The 21,566-nt window shown below is 43.6% G+C and overlaps 1 protein-coding gene across 3 annotated transcripts in view; it reads right to left on the bottom strand.

Moving 5' to 3' along the window:
* The window catches only part of stk3 (serine/threonine kinase 3 (STE20 homolog, yeast)), a 232,900-nt gene extending 211,943 nt beyond the window's left edge, over positions 1-20,957 (bottom strand). For all 3 annotated transcript variants that reach the window (XM_007895083.2, XM_007895084.2, XM_007895085.2), the window contains exon 1: positions 20,803-20,957. Coding sequence is in view for 1 of the 3 variants with exons in the window: in XM_007895084.2 (XP_007893275.1) it covers positions 20,803-20,825 (23 nt within the window). In the remaining 2 variants the exon portion in view is untranslated. The remainder of the gene's footprint in view (positions 1-20,802) is intronic.
* Between the last annotated feature and the right edge of the window lie 609 nt (positions 20,958-21,566).

Raw genomic sequence — 21,566 nt, 5'->3', positions numbered from 1 at the left:
GGGGGCGAGGTGAGGGACTGTGGGATGGAGTTCCAGAGGGTTGGGGTGGGGGCAAAGAGCCTGATGGCTCACCTGCCAGGCCAGAGCCCGCTGAGCGGAGGGAGCGGACAAGTTGGTAGGCCACTGTGGTTGGGAGGACCAAGCCCATGGAGGGTTTTGAAGGTGAGGACCAGGATCTTGAACTGCATCCTCTGAGTGATGGGGAGCCAGTGGAGCCGGGCAAGGATAGAACCGATAGGGTCACGGAGACTAGTGCAGAAGAGAACATGGGCTGCAGTTCTGGATGATCTGCAGCCCGTGAAAGCAAATGTCACAGCGATGTCCCTCAAACAGCCATGAAGTGATTTTTTTATCCGCGGATTGTTGTCATACCCCCTTCTCAAAATGGAGCATTGGATCTTTAACATCTACCTGAGCAAGCAGATAGGCCCTTAGTTTAACATCTCATCTGAAGGTCGGTACTTCTGACAATATACTGCAGCCTAGACTATACAAGTTTAAAGTCCCGATGTAGTGCTCAATACAATTTTTGTCAATTATATTTGGCAGTTGTCATCATATTTATTTTCTGGAGGAATAATACAAACAAAAATATACTTGTTTCAAAGGATTCTCTGGTACTATTTTACATTCTTCACAATTTCCAAAACACAAGACCAGATTTCACAAGTAAACACAGAAAATGACCTACAGATACATTTTGCATTCTTTTTGGATTTCATTCAAACTGCTCCACGGATGAGCTTCTACAGCATGTAAACTTGTGACATTTCTGTATCAAAGTGAACTCAAAAAACTTAAAAGTTCCTTCTCAGTGTTACAGAACTGGTGCTAATCAAGATAGCTAAATTACAAAAAGTTGAATCTGAAATTTACAAGACAACGCTTACTGGACAAAAAAAAACTGAATGAGTTCCTGCTTCTAAAAACATTTCGAATATCCTTTTCTCAGGGTCTAAGATACAGGGAGTGAGCGAAATAAACTCTAAACCACTATCTGAATCCTCTGGATTCTACGTAGAAAAGTGTATTGGTTAGAGCACTCGCCTTGCAAGCGAGAGGATTCGGGTTCCCTTCCCGGGCAGAGCGAAACCTAAGACAAGTTTCTTCCACACTCTATTTACCGAACAGTATGTAGGAACACAGTTGTTAGTCGATTTGCGGATCGCTTTTCAGGGGGTAATAAATTCCTTCAGAAAATAACTAAATAATTTGGTCACTCAGTCCACGACTGTTTGTGGGACACCACTGTGCGTAATTAGCTGCTGCGTTTCACCCACAAAATATACATTCAATTCAAAGTATATTCTGTCAAGTGTTTTGAGACGTCTCAACGATGTTATAAGCCACTATATCAAATGCAAGGAAGTCATCCACCTAGGTGGCAAAAACAGTAGAGCAGATTATTTTTTAGAAGGGGAGAGACTAGATAGTGTTTGCGTTCAGAGGGACTTGGGTTCCTTGTAGACCAGTCACAAAAAGTTAGTTTGCAGGTACAGCAAGCAATTAGGAAGGCTAACGGTATGTTGGCATTTGTTACAAAAGGGTTAGAATATAAGAATAGGGAAGTCTTGCTGTAACTGTATAGGGCCCTGGTGAGACCGCACCTAGAGTATTGTGTGCAGTTTTGGTCTCCTCATTTAAGAACGGATGTACTCGCCTTGGAGGAGGTACAATGTAGATTCACTAGGTTGGTACCTGGGATGAGGGGGATGAGTTATGAGGATGGGTTGAGCAATTTAGGGCTCTAGAATATAGAATATAGAAGAATGAGAGGTGATCTTATAGAAACCTATAAGATTATTAAGGGGCACAACAGAATAGACAATAGGAGACTTTTTCCCCTGGTTGAAGAAACTATAACCAGGGGTCACAGTCTTAAAATTAGGGGTAAGCCCTTTCGCACTGAGTTGAGGAAAAACTTTTTCACTCAGAAGGTAGTGAATTTATGGAATTCTCTACCCCAAAGGGCTGTAGATGCTCAGTCCTTGAACATATTCAAGACTGAGATTGATAGATTTCTTATGGATAAAGGGATTAAGGGATATGGGGATAAGGCAGGTAGGTGGAGTTAGAATAAATCAGCCATGAATTTATTGAATGGCGGGGCAGGCTCGAGGGGCCGAATGGAGAGACTAGATTGTGTTAGCGTTCAGAGGGACTTGGGTGTCCTTGTACACCAGTCACAAAAAGTTAGTTTGCAAGTACAGCAAGCAATTAGGAAGGCTAATTCTTATGTTCTAATTATTATTATTATGCATTTCCAATGGAAAATGTTCAGCTAGCTTCACCTTGTTTTATACACAATGGGATGACCTTGCTCAGTTTAGAGACAGTTTAAAAGTAGAGGGTAGTGGTGGAAAGAGGAATTTCAGGGTCACAATGTGAGAAGCCAGACCTTTAAATCTATAAAACAAACAATGAATCACTGTGACACAGGAGATGCAAATATCATGTATTTTTACTGAAGTTTTTTAAAAGCTATGCAAATACAGGAAAGAAAATTAGCACTACTTTAATTTGAGGGTATTCCTCAATACGTCCTTCACACACTGTCAATTTTTGGGTATTCCCTAACATCCAGTGGCACCATCAACTGCATGTCCTTCTTAATCCCACCATTACAAACAGCGCCAAAACTCCACAAGTCAGTGCACTGTTTTATTGTACACTGTCCACCAAAACAATAGACAAGTAATGGCAATATTTCTTCTTGATTTTCCATGACCGGTCACTCCCCTGCTTAAGACTGGAGCATGTATTTAACATAGACACCCTACAGGGCAAGTAATCTTACTTTCCTTTTCATTCAAAGAATTATCATTGAGCCACAATGAAGTCTAATCCAGCATTGGCTACTAGAAAGATGACAGATTACCCTTGCAAGGGAGCAGACATGAGTCACGAGCATGGAGTCGCAGAAGCGTTCATCCACAATAACAAAAATTTGTAGCTAATATTTAGTGAAGATGGAGGAGTCCAAGCAACATGCTTGGTGACGGAATGTTGGAATCAAGTCATAAAAACCTCCATAAGAAGTGTTACCAAGTTGGGGAGAATTGTAGAATCAGAAGAGACAGGAAAGGTCCGACAAAGAGAGCTTGATGGGGTATGCATTTGGGCCAACATCTGGCAATTGAAGCTTAATACTGATAAATATGCAGTACTACATACAGGATTCAAGAATAGGAAACACAAGTACTCCATGAATGGCACTGAACTTGGCATGGGTCAACACCAGATATCACAAGATTACTAAATCTTAACTTTGTGAAATATTCTGCCAATAATGTCTGAAGCTGAAAGAGATACAGCAATAAACAAGAAGTAGGGCTATACTGTATTGCTAAATCAGTTGAGTTTCTCCCGGGAGACGTCATTCTCAATCTGTACAGCGCTCTGGTCAGACCGCACCTTGAATGTTACATACAGATCTGGTCACCGCGACATAAGGGGGTTGTCCAGGCCCTAGAGCCAGTGGAGAGGAGAGCAACAAGGATGATCCCCCCAGTGTTAGAGGAATGAACTGGACAAGCTAGTGCTCTTCAGTCTTGAGAGAAGATGACTCAGAGGCAATTTCATAGAAGTGTATACAATTTTAAATGGAATTAAAAAAGTAAACCCAGATTTATCATGACAGTAGAACAAGAGCACATAGTTTGAAGAGTTGTAAAGGCCAATATCAGGACAGATACCAGTAAATTTTTTTACACAGAGGGTAATCAACAACTGGAACAGGTTGCCAGGGTAGGTAGTAAACGGCAGGGCACAAGACTCATTTAAAAAGCAGCTTGATGCAGTGATGAAAGACGTTAGGGTGGTATTCTGGAGGAATGAGTTTGGATGACCCAAAGGGCCTGCTTCATCCAGACCAATCTTGTGATCTGTGTAGTGGTTTGGTAGTCTGGTTCCTAAGCCAGGCAGGTCCGCAGGCAGGGGTGGGAGGGTGGCAGAAGGCACAATCAAAAGGAAGGTCTTCAGAGGGGACTTGAAGGAGGCAAGAGAGGGGGTGAGGTGGAGGGATTGCAGGATAGAATTCCAGAGTGTGGGGGCAGAGATGCTAAATGCCCAACCGCCAATGGTGTGGCAGGAAGTGCGGGGAACCTGAAGCAGGCTGGTGTCCACTGAGCAGAGGGAGCGGACAGTCTGATATGGGATTATGAGGTCGGAGAGGTAGGCGGGAGCAAGACCATGGCGACCTTGATGGTAAGTACGAGAGTTTCGTATTCGATTCTTTGTGGAATGGGGAAGCAAAGCCAGGACATGCGAGGACATGAGCTGCAGACTTCTGAATAATCTCATACAGGTATGTAAGTTCTCTTTGACCGTGCCTTCAGCTCCCCTCTCGACTCTCTACCCCCTCCTCGCTCCCTCCCTTCCCTCCCCTCACCCTGACCATTTCCCCCTTGCTCGGGTCCTGACCTAACTGTACAGCGCCTTGGGACGTCCTTGTTGTTGTTGTAAGTTATGCTTCAGTATATCACCAGAGCATACTTGCACAAAATGGAGAAATCTAGAATAAAATTTCATTTTTTAAAAAAACTTAACTTAGGTTTCAAGTGATGTAGGCATGGATTGTTCAGCGCTATTTATAGTGTGTAGGACTTGGAAAGTTACATGGTCAACATCAGACATCACGAGATTGCTGAATCTTAACTTGGTGAAATTTTCTGCCAATAATAGCTGTATCTAGAAGCATGTGATGTGAGAGGATGCCTCCAATGAAGAAACAAATGATAAAGTTGATTACAAATGTGTTGCAGAATAGAAGGATTTAAGAGATCAAAATCCACAAAAGTACACATCGAGCAAAGAGATGTCTTATGTCAAGGATGAAATACAATCTCATTCCAAACAGAATAAAGCAAAAACGTCAGCAATAAAGTACTTTGAAATTAATATTGCTGGACAGAACAAATTAAAGATTTTTTTAAAAAATTGCTGTCCGTGCAAACCTAGCACAAATTGGGTAGTGGGACAGAAAAATATTCCATTACTGAAGCAAAACCACCTTTGAAGTGGATAGTAATTTTCATCAAAGAATAGGAAAATTGAGTCTCGCAATAGTTAGACAGCTGGTGAAAGGAAGTTTTTTTTAAAAATGAAAATAACATATCTACTTCATAAATATGTTGTGCATGTTTGCATTGTATTTTTATAAAGCTTCTCCATTAGCAAGAAATAATAAGCAGTGTGTGTTATATCACAAGCCATAGAGTATAACTGTGTACCCACTGAGGGGCTACTGTACAATTGAGTAATAACTGAATGGAATGTTCCACCGGTCCTCATGGACCTCTGGATTCCACAGTAAGTAAAACAGTCTGCAAAGCCATCTGCAATTTAAATGGCTGCCAGTGTAGAATGACAAAGCCCAAATCAAAGCAAAAAGCCTCCTGGTCTGGAAACAGTTACTGTAACAATATTGGTTAGTGCAGTTGCCGACTATTCTTCATGAAAATACTTGAGATTGCACCTTCTATGCAGGTATAGTCAAGAGAATGGATCAGTTAGAATGAATACAGTACATATGAATTCCTTCTGCTCTGCCTGGAGTGCTGAATCACTTTTGAAGGACAATTGCTTTTGTCCTGAACACTCAATTTGTACAATTTACACCCCGGGAATTGCAGAGAGAAGAAATTCACTACATCAGCACTATTTAGAGCTTTCCTCTCTATTAACTACATCAATGTACAATTATCCATGATATGAAAGACTGAGAAGTGCCAAATAGCTCAAACACCAGAAGCACTCAATTCCCATTGTTTTAATCGCTTCAATAAGTTTAATGCGCGTCAACCTGGTTCAATTGGTAGCACTCCTGTCTCTGAGTCAGTTCGTAGGTTCAAGTCCCACATTGGGATTTTGAATTCAAATAATCTAAGATGACACTCCAACACAGTGCTCGGATGTGCTGCATTGTCAGAAATGATGAGATGTTAAACTGATGTTCACATGGATGTTAAAGATCACATTACACAATTCTAAAAGAGAAGAGAGTTCCACATGGTGTCCTGGTCAACAATCCCCCAATAAAATTGATAACTGGCACTTTGCTACATACAAATTGGCTGCTGCATTTGCCTACAAAAACAACAAAATTACATTTATAGAGCGCCTTTCCACGTTGGGAGGACGTCCCAAGGCACTGGCTAGTCAGGGGTCAGGACCTGAGCATGGAGGAGGGGTGGGGTAGGGGTGAAGGAAGGCAGAGAGGTGGGAGGGTGACTGAAGGCATGGTCAAAGAGGAGGGTCTTAAGACTGGCCTTGAAGGGGCAAAGGGACTGTGGGTTGGAGTACCAGAGTGTGGGGGCAGAGAGGCTGAAAGCCCGGTCATCGATGGTAGGGTGGATCGGGCAGCAGACATGGAGCAGGCAGGAGCCCGCTGAACGGAGAGAGCAGGCATGTTGGTAGGGAGTCAGCCGGTCAAAGAGGTAGGAGGGGCAAGATCATCAATGGCCTTGAAAGTGAGGACGTATTTCTTGAATTCGATCCTCTGAGGGATGGGAAGCCAGTGGAGTCAGGCGAGGGTGGGAGTGATGGGGTCACGGAGCCTGGTGCACGAGAGCACACAAGCTGCAGAGTTTTGGATGATCTGCAGCTTGTGAAGCCGATGAGGAGGGAGTTTGCATAATCGAGCCTTGAGGTGACGAATGCGTGGGTGAGGGTTTTGGCAGCCTGAAGGGTGAGGCGATGGCGGAGTCTGGCAATGTTGCGGAGGTGGTGGTAGGCAGTGCTGGTCATGGCATGGATGTGGGGGAGAAAGGACAGTTCAGGGATACCCAGTTTCCTGACTGTCTTAGTGAGGTTGAGTGTGCAGCCATGGAGGCTGATGCTGCCAGCGCCCAAGGTGCGGAGGCACTGGCACGAACCAATCAGGAGGGCCTCGGTCTTGCTAACGTTCAGTTGGAGAAAGTTGTCCCTCGTCCAGGAATTGATGTCGGACAGGTCAGTCAAGACGCTGCATGTAAAAGCACTGGTAAAGAGCAAGGGACCGAGGATAGAGCCCTGAGGAACGCCACACATCTGGAAAGAATAAGTCACTTGATGTCCATGTTGCATGATGATGCCATCTGCCTGCTTGCTGGACTTCCCAACTCTTCCCTCCACAAGTTGCAGATTATTCAAAACACTGCAGCTCGTGTTCTGTCCCACACCAGGTTCCACGAACTAATCACCCCAGTTCTTGCCCGGCTTCACTGGCTCCTCATCCCTCAGAGAATCAAGTACAAAACCCTCATTCTCACCTTCAAAGCCCTCCACGGTCTTGCTCCCTGCTCCCTCTCCAACTTCCTGACACCCTATCAGCCTATCCGCTACCTCCGCTCAGTGGACACCGGCCTGCTTCAAGTCCCCCGCACTTCCTGCCCCACCACTGGTGGTTGGGCATTCAGTATCTCTGCCCCCACACTCATGAATTCTATCCCGCAAACCCTCAGCCTCACTCCCTCTCTTGCCAGAAGGAGTTTCCAGGAGGAACTCTTGCTCCTGGTCGGTAAGTCAGCAAAAGGTCATAAATTTAAAATTGGCAAAAAAAAACTAAGGGAGAGGTTAGGAAAATTCCTGTTACACAGAGGGTTGTTAGAACATAGAAAACTTTGCCAAACGCATGGTTTGAAGCAGAATTCATAATAATTTTTAAAAGGGAATTTAGAGAATATTTAAAGAGAGAAATATTTACGGGAATGTAGAAAGGGCAAGATACGCAACAGAATAAGTAGCTCTTTCAGAGAGCTGTCACGGACATGTTCGGCCAAATTGCCTACTTTCATGCTGTAAATTCTTTGCAGAATGTCACAAATAGAAACTACTAAACTAGCAGAGACTTCAGCCACTCTATTTGCCCTATAACTCTCTTCCAAATTCACTTAACTTGTTATTAACAATTCTCCATTAAAAAAAACAATTTTTCGCAGCAAGGTGGAGGGACTAGGGTAGGGACAGAGAGTATGGACAGAATGAAATTTCACCCAATTATAGTGGGGTAGAGGACAAGAAACAGGGAGGTATTTGCTGAGTGGAAAGTGTGCCCTGGGCAAAAAAAAACCACTTGCATTTACACAGCAGCCTTCACAGGGGTAGAGTCTCTGAGCACTTAAAGAGTGGCAGAGCTCAACCCAGTAGGGTCGCAGGAGGTTGCAGAGCTTGGGTTGGATGAGCCCATAGAAGCATTTGAGATGACAAGATTCTTGAATTTGTCCTCAGGGGAATGGGAAGCTAGCAAGGTGGAGCAAGGATGCTAGTGAGCCTGGTGCAGGACACGACATGGGCTGCAGATTTGTGGATGATCTGCAGCTTGAGTAGGAAGAAGATGGAGAATCTTATAAGCAAGACTTTGAAGTCTGGGGGTGACGAGGTGGATGAAGGTCTCATCAGCTCAGGAAGAGAGGTCATGACGGAGGCAGGTGATGTTGAGGAGCTGATGAAAAGAGAACGAGTGAGAACCAGATGTGGGTTCGACAGTTAGTTGGGGAATCTACAAGACACTGAGGTTCCGCACTGGCTCCATGATGTGGAGTGACTACATGTGGCGTCAAGTAGCTCAGTGGTTAGAGCACTCGCTTCACAAGCGAGAAACCTGGGTTTGATTCCCGGAAGGACGAAATGTTGGGCAACTTTCCTTATTCCACAAGCCTGTTTACCTAGCAGTAAGAAGGAACCCGATTGTTAGTCAGGTGGCAGATCGCTTTTCCGGAGATAATAATCCCTCAAAAAAAATCAAAATGGTCAACTGTTTGTGGAATACTGCTGTGCGGAATTGGCTGCCGCGTTTCGCCCACAAATATACAGTTAATTCACTTTACAGTATATGCCGTAAAGTGCTTTGAGATGTCTCGAAGACATGAAAAGCGCTATATCAAATGCAAGGATTATTATTAGTAGTATGTGCAGGTCAATAATGTCAGCACCTGCGATGAGAAAGCACAGTCAGGAATCAAGCAGGGGTCTTAGTCTTGTCAATAATGAACTGTAGAAAGTTAGCACTCATGCAAGACAATATCTGACAGGCAATTAGTCAGAAAAGCGGTGGTCTTGGAATACATGAAAAAAATTCTCCCTTTAATTGGCCCCCTCCGACCTGGAGTCCTGTAGCTCGGTGGTTAGAGCACTCGGCTCACAAGCAAGAGACCTGGGTTTGATTCCTGACAGGGCGAAATGTTGCATTTCCTTACTCTAAACGCCTGTTTATCTAGCAGTAAGTAGGAACCCAGTTGTTAATCGATGGCAAATCACTTTTCTGGGGGTAATAATTCCTTCAAAATTTTTTTAAAAATAATAAATTGGTCACTTCAATCCATGACTGGTTGTGGGACACTGTTGTGCACAATTTGCTGCCTCGTTTCACCCACACAATATAAAGTCAATTCACTTTACAGTAGATCTTGTGAAGCACTTTGAAACATCTCGAAGACATAATAAGGCGCTAATATGAAACACAAGGATTATTATTATTATATACTCTAAAAGTAATCCATCACATATCTTTTCCCAAATTGGTTGATCCTGAACAAACAATCATTTATTCTGGGTCACCTCTTGGGAGACAATATCAATATCCATCACTGCAACAAAACTAAACAAAATTACATTTATAGAGCATCTTTCACATCGGGAGGACGTCCCAAAGCGCTGAACAGTCAGGTGTCGGGGCCCGAGCATGGTGTAGGGGTGAGGGAAGGCAGAGAGGTGGGAGGGAGACCAAAGGCCCGGTCAAAGAGAAGGGTCTTGAGACCGGCCTTGAAGGAGGCAAGGGAGGAAGCGAGGCGGAGGGACTGTGGGATGGAATTCCAGACTGTGGCGGCAGAGAGGCTGAAAGCCCGGCCACCGATGGTAGGCGGGTCGGGCGGGAGACATGGAGCAGGCCGGAGCCCGCTGAACGGATGGAGAGGGCAGGTTGGTAGGGAGTCAGCAGGTCAGAGAGGTAGGAAGGGGCAAGGCCATGGATGAGGAGGGAGTTCCCGTAATCGAGCCTTGATGTGAAGAAAGCGTGGGTGAGGGTTTCAGCAGCCTGAGGGGTGAGGCAGTGGCGGAGTCTGGCAATGTTGCCGAGGTGGGGGTAGGCAGTGCCGGTCACAGCGCGGATGTGGGGGAGAAAGGACAGTTCAGGGTCAAACAAAATACCCAGGTTCCTGACTGGCTTAGTGAGGTTGAGTGTGCAGCCGTGGAGGCTGATGCTGCCAGCGCCTGAGATGCGGAGGCGCTGGCGCGAGCCCATCAGGAGGGCCTCGGTCTTGCTGACGTTGAGTTTTAAAAAGTTGGCCCTCGTCCAGGACTTGATGTCGGACAGGCAGTCAGTCAGTAGTCCTGGAGTTCAGGGTGGAGGCAGAGAGGTAGAGTTGGGTGCCATCCGCATACATGTGAAAATTTACCCCATGTCTGCGGATAATGTCACCAAGGGAGAGTATGTAGAGGGTGAAGAGGAGGGGACCAAGGACAGAGCCCTGAGGAACACCACACGAGACGGTGTGGGGGCTGGAGGAGAAGCTGTATGCCGTGAAGAAGTGGAGGCGGTGTGAAAGTTAAGACCTGAACCAGTCAAGGACAGAATCTTGAAGGTTGAGGTGGGAGGAGAGGCAGTAGAGCAGGACTGAGTGGTCCACGGTGTCAAAGGCGGTGGAGAGGTCGAAGGAGGAAGAGGGAGCCCTGGTCACACATGGTCAGGAATCCAGCTCTAGTTTTACCTCAGCCCATATGTCCTCTCGTATTTTAAATGCATATCATTTGTATGGTATATTAGACAAGGGACCTTTGGGCCCAAATCTCTCACAATACAGGATTCAGATTGGGCCTGAGACAGATAAGTGTGGTCTCCTTGGAGCTGAACTGGTCCCATGTGTCATGTTTGGCAACGGAATGTCGGAATCCAGCCCCCCCCCCCCCCCCGGTTAGTCCAGTTCCTGATCCAGGCGGGTCGGGAGCCCTCCCAACAGCACAGCTAGCCTGGCTCATTGGCAGGAGCTGGAACGGCAAACCAGTCACTGGGGGCATGGATTCTTCCCACTCAACTCCAGATGATCCTGCATGCCACAGCCATAACATGTAGGGAGGGCTTAGCTGGGCAAGCAGCTGGAAAGCTTGCCAGGTGGTGCTCTAAATGGCAAGCTATGTGGTTTTAGCTGGTTCGACTCCAAACACCCCAAACCACATTCAGAGATCCCCAAGTCTTGGCTCTTTCCAACGTGCCCAACGCATTAGGTAACCAAGATGCATCTCTCCAGGGTTTGAAGGTGGTAGGTGGGTTTAGAGACGGTTCTGGATTTCAGTGGGGCAAGGGAAGTGGAGGAGAGGCAATCATTTTGCAGCTTAAAGGCTCCATCCAGATCACTACGGGTAGAAGGCCAGAGGGAGAGAAAATCCGAGGATGAGAGGTAAGGTACTCGATGGGTAGTATTATCCAGGGGAGGAAAGAGTTGGTCAGGAGATTATGTGGAGGATAAAGTTAAGGGAGGTGAGGAGGGCTGTAAAATCCCAAAAAGATATTGGGCAGGAGGAGTTAGGGTGAAGGTTGAAATTACCCATGATGAAGAGGCACTCAATACAAAGGAAGAGGGACGAGGAGAGGAGATATCTGAGAGGAAAGACAAAGATGTTTGGGGGAGGGGTGGTAGACAAGGAGAATTTTGAAATTGAGAAAAAAGGGAAGGTGCTCAAAGGAGGCTAAGGAGCCAGAGGAAAAGAGGGATAAACCTAGGAAGTTTCGGAGACAATGGCCACTCCTCAATTCCGATGGTTAGGGCAGGGGGCATGGTGAAATGTGTATACAACACATTAATACATCACCACCTCCAAATTCACATTTATGTCCTTTCATGTCAGGAGCACGTTCCAAGGTGCTTGACAATCTTGGCACGCAAGATGAAGATGGGAGCCGAGGAAGATGGGGAGGGAAATTTTTTTCATAAAAAGTCACAGATGTTCAACAACATCCCCAGACGTTTTACTGAGGATGTGTAGTGCTCTGGTCAGACCATATCTAGAGTACTACATACAATTCTAGTCACAGCATAAGGGGTGTCCAGGCCATAGAGGCAGTGCAAGGGTGAGCAACGAGAATAATCCTCAGAATCAATGGAATGAGCACGTATTAGACAAGTTAGGGCTAGTCAGTCTTGAGAAGATAACTCATAGGAGGGATTGAAATGAGATGGCGTTAAAAATGTAAAGCCAGAATAACACTTCAGGATGCAACAAGACAATAGAACAAGAGGACACAGGTTTAGAACTGTCAAGTGTAATTTCAGGAAAGCTAGCAGGAAGTTTTTCTTTATTCAGAGGATAACTGATGATTGTAACAGGTTGCCAGTATGGGTGGGTGCTGCTAGGACACTGGACTCATTTAAAAATAAAAAACAGCTACATGTCATGATTGGGGAAAGTGTATGTGTGTGTGTATGTGTGAGAGAGAGAGGGTTCTGGAGAAGTACAGGGGCGGGGTTCTGGAAGGATGAGCCGAAAAACTTTCTTCATCCAAACCAATCTTGTGAAATGCAGTGAAATGCGAGATGATAATACAACTGACAAGTTTATGTCAGCATCCATATAGCTCCATTAATAACAACAATGGACCAAGGACAGAGCCCTGAGGAACTCTGCACAAGACTTGCATTTGATATAGCATCTCATCATGTTGTTAAGGTCTCAAAGTGCTTCACAGAATATACTACAAAGTGAATTGACTGTATATTGTGGACTAAACACGGCAGCTAATTGTGCACAGCAGTGTCCCACAAACAGGAATGGATTGCCAAAACATTTTTTGGGGAAAAAAGGGATTTTTGCCCCTGGAAAACAATCCACCAATCGAGTAAAGACCAGGTTCGTACTTACTATTATGTAAACATAGAAACAGGAGTAGGCCTGTAGGCCAGTGGAGTAGGCCAGTGGAGACCTGTAGCTCAGTGGTTAGAGCACTCGCTTTGCAAGCGAGAGACCTGAGTTCAATTCCAGGCAGAGGGCGAAACCTTGGGCAAGTTTCCTTACTCCACACAGAGCCTAATAATAATCCTTCCAAAAACCAAAAACAATATTAAAATTGGCATTTCCAATCTACGACTGTTTGTGGGACATTGCTGTGCGCAATTGGCTGCCGCGTTCGCCCACAAATTTACAGTCAATTCACTTTACAGTGTGTTCTGTGAAGCGCTTTGGGACGTCCTTCCGACGTGAAAAGCGCTATATCAAATGCAAGGATTATTATTATTATTATTATTATTATTATTATAGGCCATTCAGACCCTCGAGTCTGTTCCACCATTCGATAAGATCATGGCTGATCTGTACCTCAACTTCCAATTACCCTCCCTTGCCAGAGGTCCGCTAGGTCCCAGAGTATTCTTGCTCCCCCTTACCTCTCCAATTTCCTACCCCAAAAAACCCGGACTGTCCAGTGCCCTGGAACGTCTTTCTGAAGTGAAGGGCGCTAATCAAATGTAATTTTTTTTGCTATTTTGGGATCTATAGTGGATGACCTCACACGTCCCCACATTGAATTCCATCTACCACTAGATCTATCATCTACTCACTTAATCTGTCTAAATCCCTTTGTAATTTCCTGCTCCCATCAACACAATTTACTGTGCCTCCAAACTTGACCCGCCCAAGTTCCGAAACCTTAGGCAAGTTTCCTTAACTCCACACGCCTCTGTGGAGTCTTGTAGCTCAGTGGTTAGAGCACTCGCTTTGCAAGTGAGAGACCTGAGTTCAATTCCAGGCAGAGGGCGAAACCTTGGGCAAGTTTCCTTACTCCACACGCCTAATAATAATTGCTCCAAAACAAAACAATAATAAATTGGTCATTTTCAATCTATGACTGTTTGTGGGACATTGCTGTGCGCAATTGGCTGCCGCGTTCGCCCACAAATATACAGTCAATTCACTTTACAGTGTGTTCTGTGAAGCGCTTTGGGACGTCCTCCCGACGTGAAAAGCGCTATATCAAATGCAAGGATTATTATTATTTACCTAGCAGTATGTAGAAACCTGGTTGTTAGCCGATTGGCAGATCCCTTCCCAGAGATAATAACAGCAAAGCTACAAAGAAAAAATAGAACTCCAGAAAGATAATAATAAATAATAATCCTTGCATTTGATTTAGCGCTTTCTCACGTCTACTAGATGTGAAAAAGACGTCTCAAAGCTCTTCACAGAATATACTGTAAAGTGAATTGACTGTATATTCGTGGGCGAATTGTGGCAGCCAATTGCACACAGCAGTGTTCCACAAACAGCTGTGAATTGAAGAAACCAATGTATTTTTTTGTGTACGAATCAAATATACCGGCTTGGTGAGCCAATTTGTATATTAGTTCAGTAAAGCACCGAGCCAATTTGTATATTAGTACAGTAAAGCTCGCATAAGTTGCAATAGTTGAGACGATAACATTTAATATGAGTTACGCGAAGTCAAAGTTGCAGGCACAGTATAGAAGTTGTAGAAAATCTGATTTAATCAATAATCTACATTCTGAATGTGTAATTTAATGCAGCCGGTAAGTGTACGTGTTGTACTTTTTCACTGCAGCCTGTAAGAACTCATGGTCACTCAATCGACAACAGTTTGTGGGACACTGCTGTGCGCAATTGGCCCAATACAGTCAATTCACTTTACAGTATATTCTGTGAAGCGCTTTGAAACGTCTCAAAGACGATAAGGCTCTTTTTTCCAAACGAGCCAAGCGATCTTATCCAAAATAAACGGTAGCACAATCTCAGTAGCTGCATCTTTTACAAGCCTTGTTTTGGTAATCAGACAAGCTGGCAGTATAAAACATTGGAAAGTTTTACACTACTCATCCAACAAGGAAACGCCCTTTTTTATTAGAGTTTTGGCTGTTTATATCTCAAAATCTCTTTGATGCAACAGTGAAATTTGAAGCAAGTGAGAGGAACTGGATTTGATTCCCGGGCGGGGGGAACCTAAGGCAAGTTTCCTTACTCTGCACACATCTGTTTACCTAGCAGTAAATCGGAACCCATTTGTTAATCGATTAGCAGATCGTTTTCCGGAGGTATAATCCCTCGAAAGAAAAAATTATTTGGTCACTCAATCCACGACCGTTTGTGGGACACTGTTGTGCACCATTGGCTGCCGGGTTTCACCCACAAAATACACATTCAATCCACTTTACAATATACTCTGTGAAGCTCTTCGAGACGTCTCAACAATGTGATAAGGCGCTATATCAAATGCAAGGATTATTATCATCAACGAAGCCTCCTTGGAACAAGATCAACTCATCTCTTCTCTTCTTCATCTCTTCTCTACCCCAAATAAGTTTAAACCTTAATAGGTAAAAGACCCATTAGGACTCAAACTCATAACCTTTTGGTCCCAGTTCTAGAGCTCAGCTGATGGAAACACCCAGGATGTATGTGCATCATCCATAAAACACTATCAGTTTATAATGGATTCCTGTAGCTCCGTGGTTGGAGCACTCGCCTCGCAAGCAAGAAACCTGGGTTCGATTCCCGGTAGGTCGAAACCTTGGGCAAGTTTCCTTACTCCACACGTCTGATAATAATCCCTCAAGAAAAAAATGATAATTTGGTCACTCCATCCACTGCTGTTTGTGGAACATTGCTGTGCTCAATTGGCTGTCGGATTTCACCCACAAATATACAGTCAATTCGCTTTACAATATATTCTATGAAGCACTTTGAGACACCTCGAAGACGTGAAAAGCGTTACAACAAATGTAGGGTTAATTATAATATTTATTTGGAAATAACAGGATTTTTTTCAAATAAAATAAATAAAAAACTCTGCAGTGAGTACTATGTCATACTGAAAACTACAAGTCTGGAAGTTAAAATAATGCTTTGGGTAAGCAATTTCCAATGTTTGTACATTTTACCCCAGGTCTCCTGCAACAATACTTACTTAAATACAGTGTTCATGCTATATAAAATTCAGGTACAACTTAACACAATATTTACTACAGTTGCCTATTGAAGATAATCAAATTAATTTAACTCAGTGTTCAGCACCTTGGGACATCCTCCTGACATGAAAGGCACTATACAAATGTAATTTATTGATGTTTGTGAGATGTTGCTGATTCAGATTGGCTGCCACAATGCTAATAATCACTTCATTTCTAGGCAAAACACTTTGAGACATTTTACTTTTTTTTTACATGAAAGGCACTTTAGAAATAGGAGAAAGTGTTTTGGTCAACAAGAACATCAACATGAACAAAGCAGTTAACTTTTACGTAAACAAAATAAACATTCCCCAGCAATCACTTGTAAAATGAAAACAAGTGCATACCTAAAGTATTCTTAAAACTCATACTTAAAAAGGGAATTATTTTTCTCAGCTTTTTCCATTTCTTTTGTTGTTGTTGTATCAATCTGGCGCTTTCGTTTTGTTGACAGGTTTTATATCCGCCTCTCAAATCTTCAGTAGGCTACTTTCTGATCTTTCTATTTGGATTCGCTCCTTTGAATTTATTTTGTTTATCTTACTAAATTCACCTTGTTTTATTCCAATAAATTTTGGGTTATGTCACATGTTCTCAGTTGACCTACACTTTCATTTCAGTCAGTACCTTTGTGATCTGATAAGTTTGTTTAACACTTGCCCAACTTGCTCAAAAAGTGGAGTCCTGTAGCTTAGTGGTCAGAGCACTTGTCTCGCAAGCGAGAGGTTCTGGGTTTAATTCCCAGCAGGACGAAACATTGGGCAAGTTTCCTTATTCCACACTCATCTGTATACCAAGCATTGAGTATGAACCCAGTTGTTATCCGATTGACTGATCGCTTTTCTGGGGTTAATAATTACTTAAAAATAAAAATTTTCAAAATAATTTGGTCTCTCACGCCACTACTATTGGTGGGACACTGCTGTGCGCAATTGGCTGCCATGTTTCGCCCACAAAATACGGTCAATTCACTTTACAGTATATTCCGTGAAGCGCCTTGAGACGTTTTGAAATTTGATCTCATATGTGCAATTCTCAATGGATCTGGCAAACAAAAATTGGTGGGTCAAAATAGTTTTGAATGATGTCATCTCCCTCGCGAACCGACACGTTACAAAACAACCAGTTTTATTAAAACATCAACGTACGCCATCCGCCTCTTATCACGCTTGAATTATTACAGTAAAGGCTTTATCAGTACCACATGCTCCATTCTCATGCACACTGACAGCCTTTGGCTTTCAAGAACTGTTGTGTATTCATTCCATTTAATATTAACACAATAACAATTTGTGCGATGGATTGAAATTAGGGGAGAGGAAAGTTGCATTTGCTTTGAACCCTTCGGAAAAGTTAAGTTTTTCTTTTCTTACCAATTTTTTTTAAAAAAAGATGAATTTGGTCAACTCAATTCATGACTGTTAGTGGGACACTGCTACGAGCAATTGGCTACCACATCTCTTCTACATAACAGTCAATTTGCTTTACAGTATATTTTGTGAAGCACTTTGATGCATCTCGAAGATGTGATAAGGCGTTATATCAAACGCAAGGATTATTATTAAAACACCCAGAGGGATCCTACTCATATAGCACTATTGGCCACAGAAAGTTCTTATATCAGGATTACAACAACAACAAAATGACATTTGGCTAGTGCCTTTCACGTCAGGAGGACGTCCCAAGGCACTGAAATTTCCAAAACTATTTCTAAGGAGTTTTGGATTCTAAACGAACCATAATAAAACACAAAATACTGCAGATGCTGGAAATCGGAAACAAAAACAGAGCGAGCTGGGAAAACTCAGCAGGTCAGGCAGCATCTATGGAGAAAAGAAAGTGAGTTTACGTTTCAGGTCCACGACCCTTCGTCAGAACGCTGACCCTTCTGAGGAAGGGTCGTGGACCCGAAACGTTGACTCACTTTCCTTTCTCCATAGATGTTGCCTGACCTGCTGAGTTTTCCCAGCTCTCTCTGTTTTTGTTTCATAATAAAAGTTCCGCTGAGTTATGCGCAAAAGTGTTGAATTAAGTGTTCACGCCAAATAGCAGATAGACTAAATCCACCCACTGCACTCATTTTGAAACTTTTGGCTGGACAAAAAAAAAGTTTAACTGCAATTTTCTTCAATAATTAGATAACCAAAAGGGAATACAAAACCGTAATCATAATGCATGGTTCAGGAAGTAGGAATCATGTACTCAACAGCAACAAATTGGATTTATATATATATGGAATCTTGTTGTTGTTGTTGTTGTTATATTGCCCTTTTCACATTGGGAAGACGTCCTAACTCCATTTCCATGCCATTTCGTAGAATATTACAGTACAGCAGAGAAGGAGGCCATTCGGCCCATTATGCCTGTTCCAGCTCTTTGGAAGAGCTACCAATCAGTCCCACTCCCCTGCTCTTTCCCCATATCCTTGCAATTTTTTCCTTTTCAAGTACCTATCTAATTCCCTTTTGAAAGTTGTTATTGAATCTGTTTCCACCACCCTTTCAGGCAGTTCATTCCAGACCGTAACAACTGTCAGTGTAAAAAAAATTCTCCTCATCTCCCTTCTGGATCTTTTGCTAATTATCTTGAATCTATGTCCCCTGGTTACCGACCCACCTGCCATTCGAAACAGTTTCTCCCTATCTGTTCTATCAAAACCCCTCATAATTTTGAACACCTCTATTAAATCTCCACTTAACCGTGTCTGCTCAAAGGAGAGCAATTCCAGCTTCTCCTGTCTCTCCACATGACTAAAGTCCCTCATCCCTGGTATTTTATTTGCAAAACAAAGCACTCACAATGTGCTGTAGTGTATTTTTATTTCATTTGAGTTTTGTTTTTTCCTAATGACAGCTGTCACTGTTAACACTGGTGACCTGGGTACTCAAAATAATGCAACACTGAAAGGGTAACTCTTTGAAGGAGTCACTGCTTATCAAGTGATCATCTGTATTTAACTATGCCCAATTATTTACTGTGGTTCCTTCCCAGTAATTATATATAATCAACTCTGATTATCACTCGATAAACTTACAGTGATTACCTAAAGGACCCTTTACTGCATCAAACACTAAGGCCTTCACAACACCCAATGTTGGTATGGCAAAACACAGATCTCAAAAGAATATTATAAAAATAATATCTTGAAGGAATTTCAAGATTGTAAAATTTCAGGATTCAAATAAAAGTTATGAACTGCTGAAGCTTCATTCTTGTAGTTCACCATATCTCTGAACACTGACAATGTTTGTGTTGAAATCATCCTCTTTATGCTTAGTTTAAGGGGAAGGAAAGTGTGCATATATTTCATACTATGAGATAACATAATAAAGTTTGGATTGAGAAAAGGTTATTCAGCTCATCAGTTATCTCCACTTTTTCAATAGATCAATCCATCCTACTCCACCCGACCCTTAATGTAAGGTAACACAAGAGGAAAATATCTGCCTACTTTTCTCCAGGTCACTAAACACACAAATCAAATAAAACTGCAGATCCAAGAAATTCAAGAACTACACAAGGTTCAATTAACCATCTCTCCAATACAAACCCCAATTCTGAATTATCTACTTCCCTTTAGCACTGAAGACATCGTCATTGTTGATTATTCTAGCAATAATTATTATTAATTATCCCAGTTTCAACACCACCTCAATTATCATTGGAGGATACAAGGACACAAAACTTAGCAATAAGTTTATTATCCAAAAAATAATTATTTCCACCTAAATCTCTTTTGCCACAAGCGAAACCTTTTATAAAAAAAACACTAGATTAAACTCTGTACTAAGGAAAACAAACATACTCAGAGACGCACACACAATTTATTTCATTTGAGTAATTTTATGTAATCAACTCTAATTATCATTCAATAAACTTCCAGTGATTACCTAAAAGACCCTTTACTCCAGACAAATTCATGCATCAACTACCAAGGACTTCACAACAACAACAACATTTATATAGCCCTCTCACACAGGATAGAGACCCAAAGCGCTTGACAGTGGTGGAGCACGACGCTAAGACGGGGGGAACCGATTGTAGGTACGGTCAAAGAGGAAGGTCTTCAGGCGCGACCTGAAGATGGGGAAGGACGGAGCAAGGCGGAGGAATAGAGGAAGAGCGTTCCAGGGATTCGCGGCGTAGTGCCTGAAAGCGCAGCCCCCAATGGAGGAACAGAGGGACATGCATAAGGCCGCAGCCAGTCAAGAGGAGGCAGCGGGTTGTGGAGTAAGCAGGTTGGGAGAGTGTAGTATGTATCTGCACGTACATAAACAAGCAAATACATAAACAAACACATAAACTACATTAAATAGCAAGCTTTCTACCCCCTCCCCACCCACCCCACCCCTACTCTCCTCAGTTCCCATGTTCATAAACAAAAACACTTTCAGAAACACAAACACACACATACACACACACCCTACACACACATACACACACATTCACAAACACAAACACACACATACACACAAACACACACACAAACATACACACAAACACAAACATACACACAAACACACACACCCACACAAACACAAACAAACACACACAAACATACACACACGTACACACACACATTCACAAACATTCGCACACACACACAGGGAAGTTGTCACTTCGTTTATCTGTCAAAATGTTTTCAAAAAAAAACTTCAGAAAACTGCCTGCCCTTAAGTTGGGATGAACATGAAGCTAAGATGTAAGTTTAAAGCAAAAGCTCTCTCTCTTTCTCACACACACACACACACACAGAGGACCACACCAGAGCCCTCATTGCCAACAGCTCCTACCAACTCTTTCCTCCCTCCCTCACTCCCGGCTACAGCAGCGAGCACAGACATTGCCGGGCACAGGAGCTGTCACTTGTCACTACCTTTTGGGCGCGGGCTGCTCCATGGCTGCCGTTTCTCCACCCCTCCCCCTCACCACCGCCCCGCGGGTTCAAAACGCCGCAACCTTCCACCGGCCGCAACCGCCTCTTCAAACCGCCGTGCCTCGCGCGCCTGCGCACGCGCAGCCGTCACCACCACCGCCGCCAGCTGCCGCCGCGCAACCTCACCCCCGCGCCTCGGCGGCCCCGCCCACCCCAGCCTCCCATTGGTCCGTCGGGCGGAGGGCGCCGCCCTGCCCCGTGACTGGATGGAGGCTGTGGCTGTCAATCAAACGCCGGTGTCGCTCAAGGTTGTGTGTGTGTGTGTGTGCGCGTCGCACTAACCGACGCCCTCAGCCAAAACCGAGGGGGATTGTGGGATCAACACCAACCAACCAACAACAACAACCAACACCACCAAACAACAACAACCAACCAACAGCAACAAACAACAACAACAACCAACCAACAACAACAAAACCAAACAACAACAACCAACCAACAACAACAACACCAAACAACAACAACCAAACAACAACAACACCAAACAACAACAACCAACCAACAACACACAAAACCAAAACAACAAACAAAACCAACAACAACCAACAACAACACCAAACAACAACCACAACCAACCAACAACAACAACACCAAATAACAACAACACCAAACAACAACAACACCAAACAACAACACCAACCAACCAACAACAACACCAACCAACAACAACCAACAACAACAACCAACCAACAACAACAAAACCA

This window comes from Callorhinchus milii, unplaced genomic scaffold (assembly GCF_018977255.1).
Source record: "Callorhinchus milii isolate IMCB2004 unplaced genomic scaffold, IMCB_Cmil_1.0 Scaffold2, whole genome shotgun sequence".
Taxonomy (NCBI): domain Eukaryota; kingdom Metazoa; phylum Chordata; class Chondrichthyes; order Chimaeriformes; family Callorhinchidae; genus Callorhinchus; species Callorhinchus milii.
Note: the sequence above shows the minus strand (reverse complement) of the source record. Positions and strands in the feature narration are given on the sequence as shown.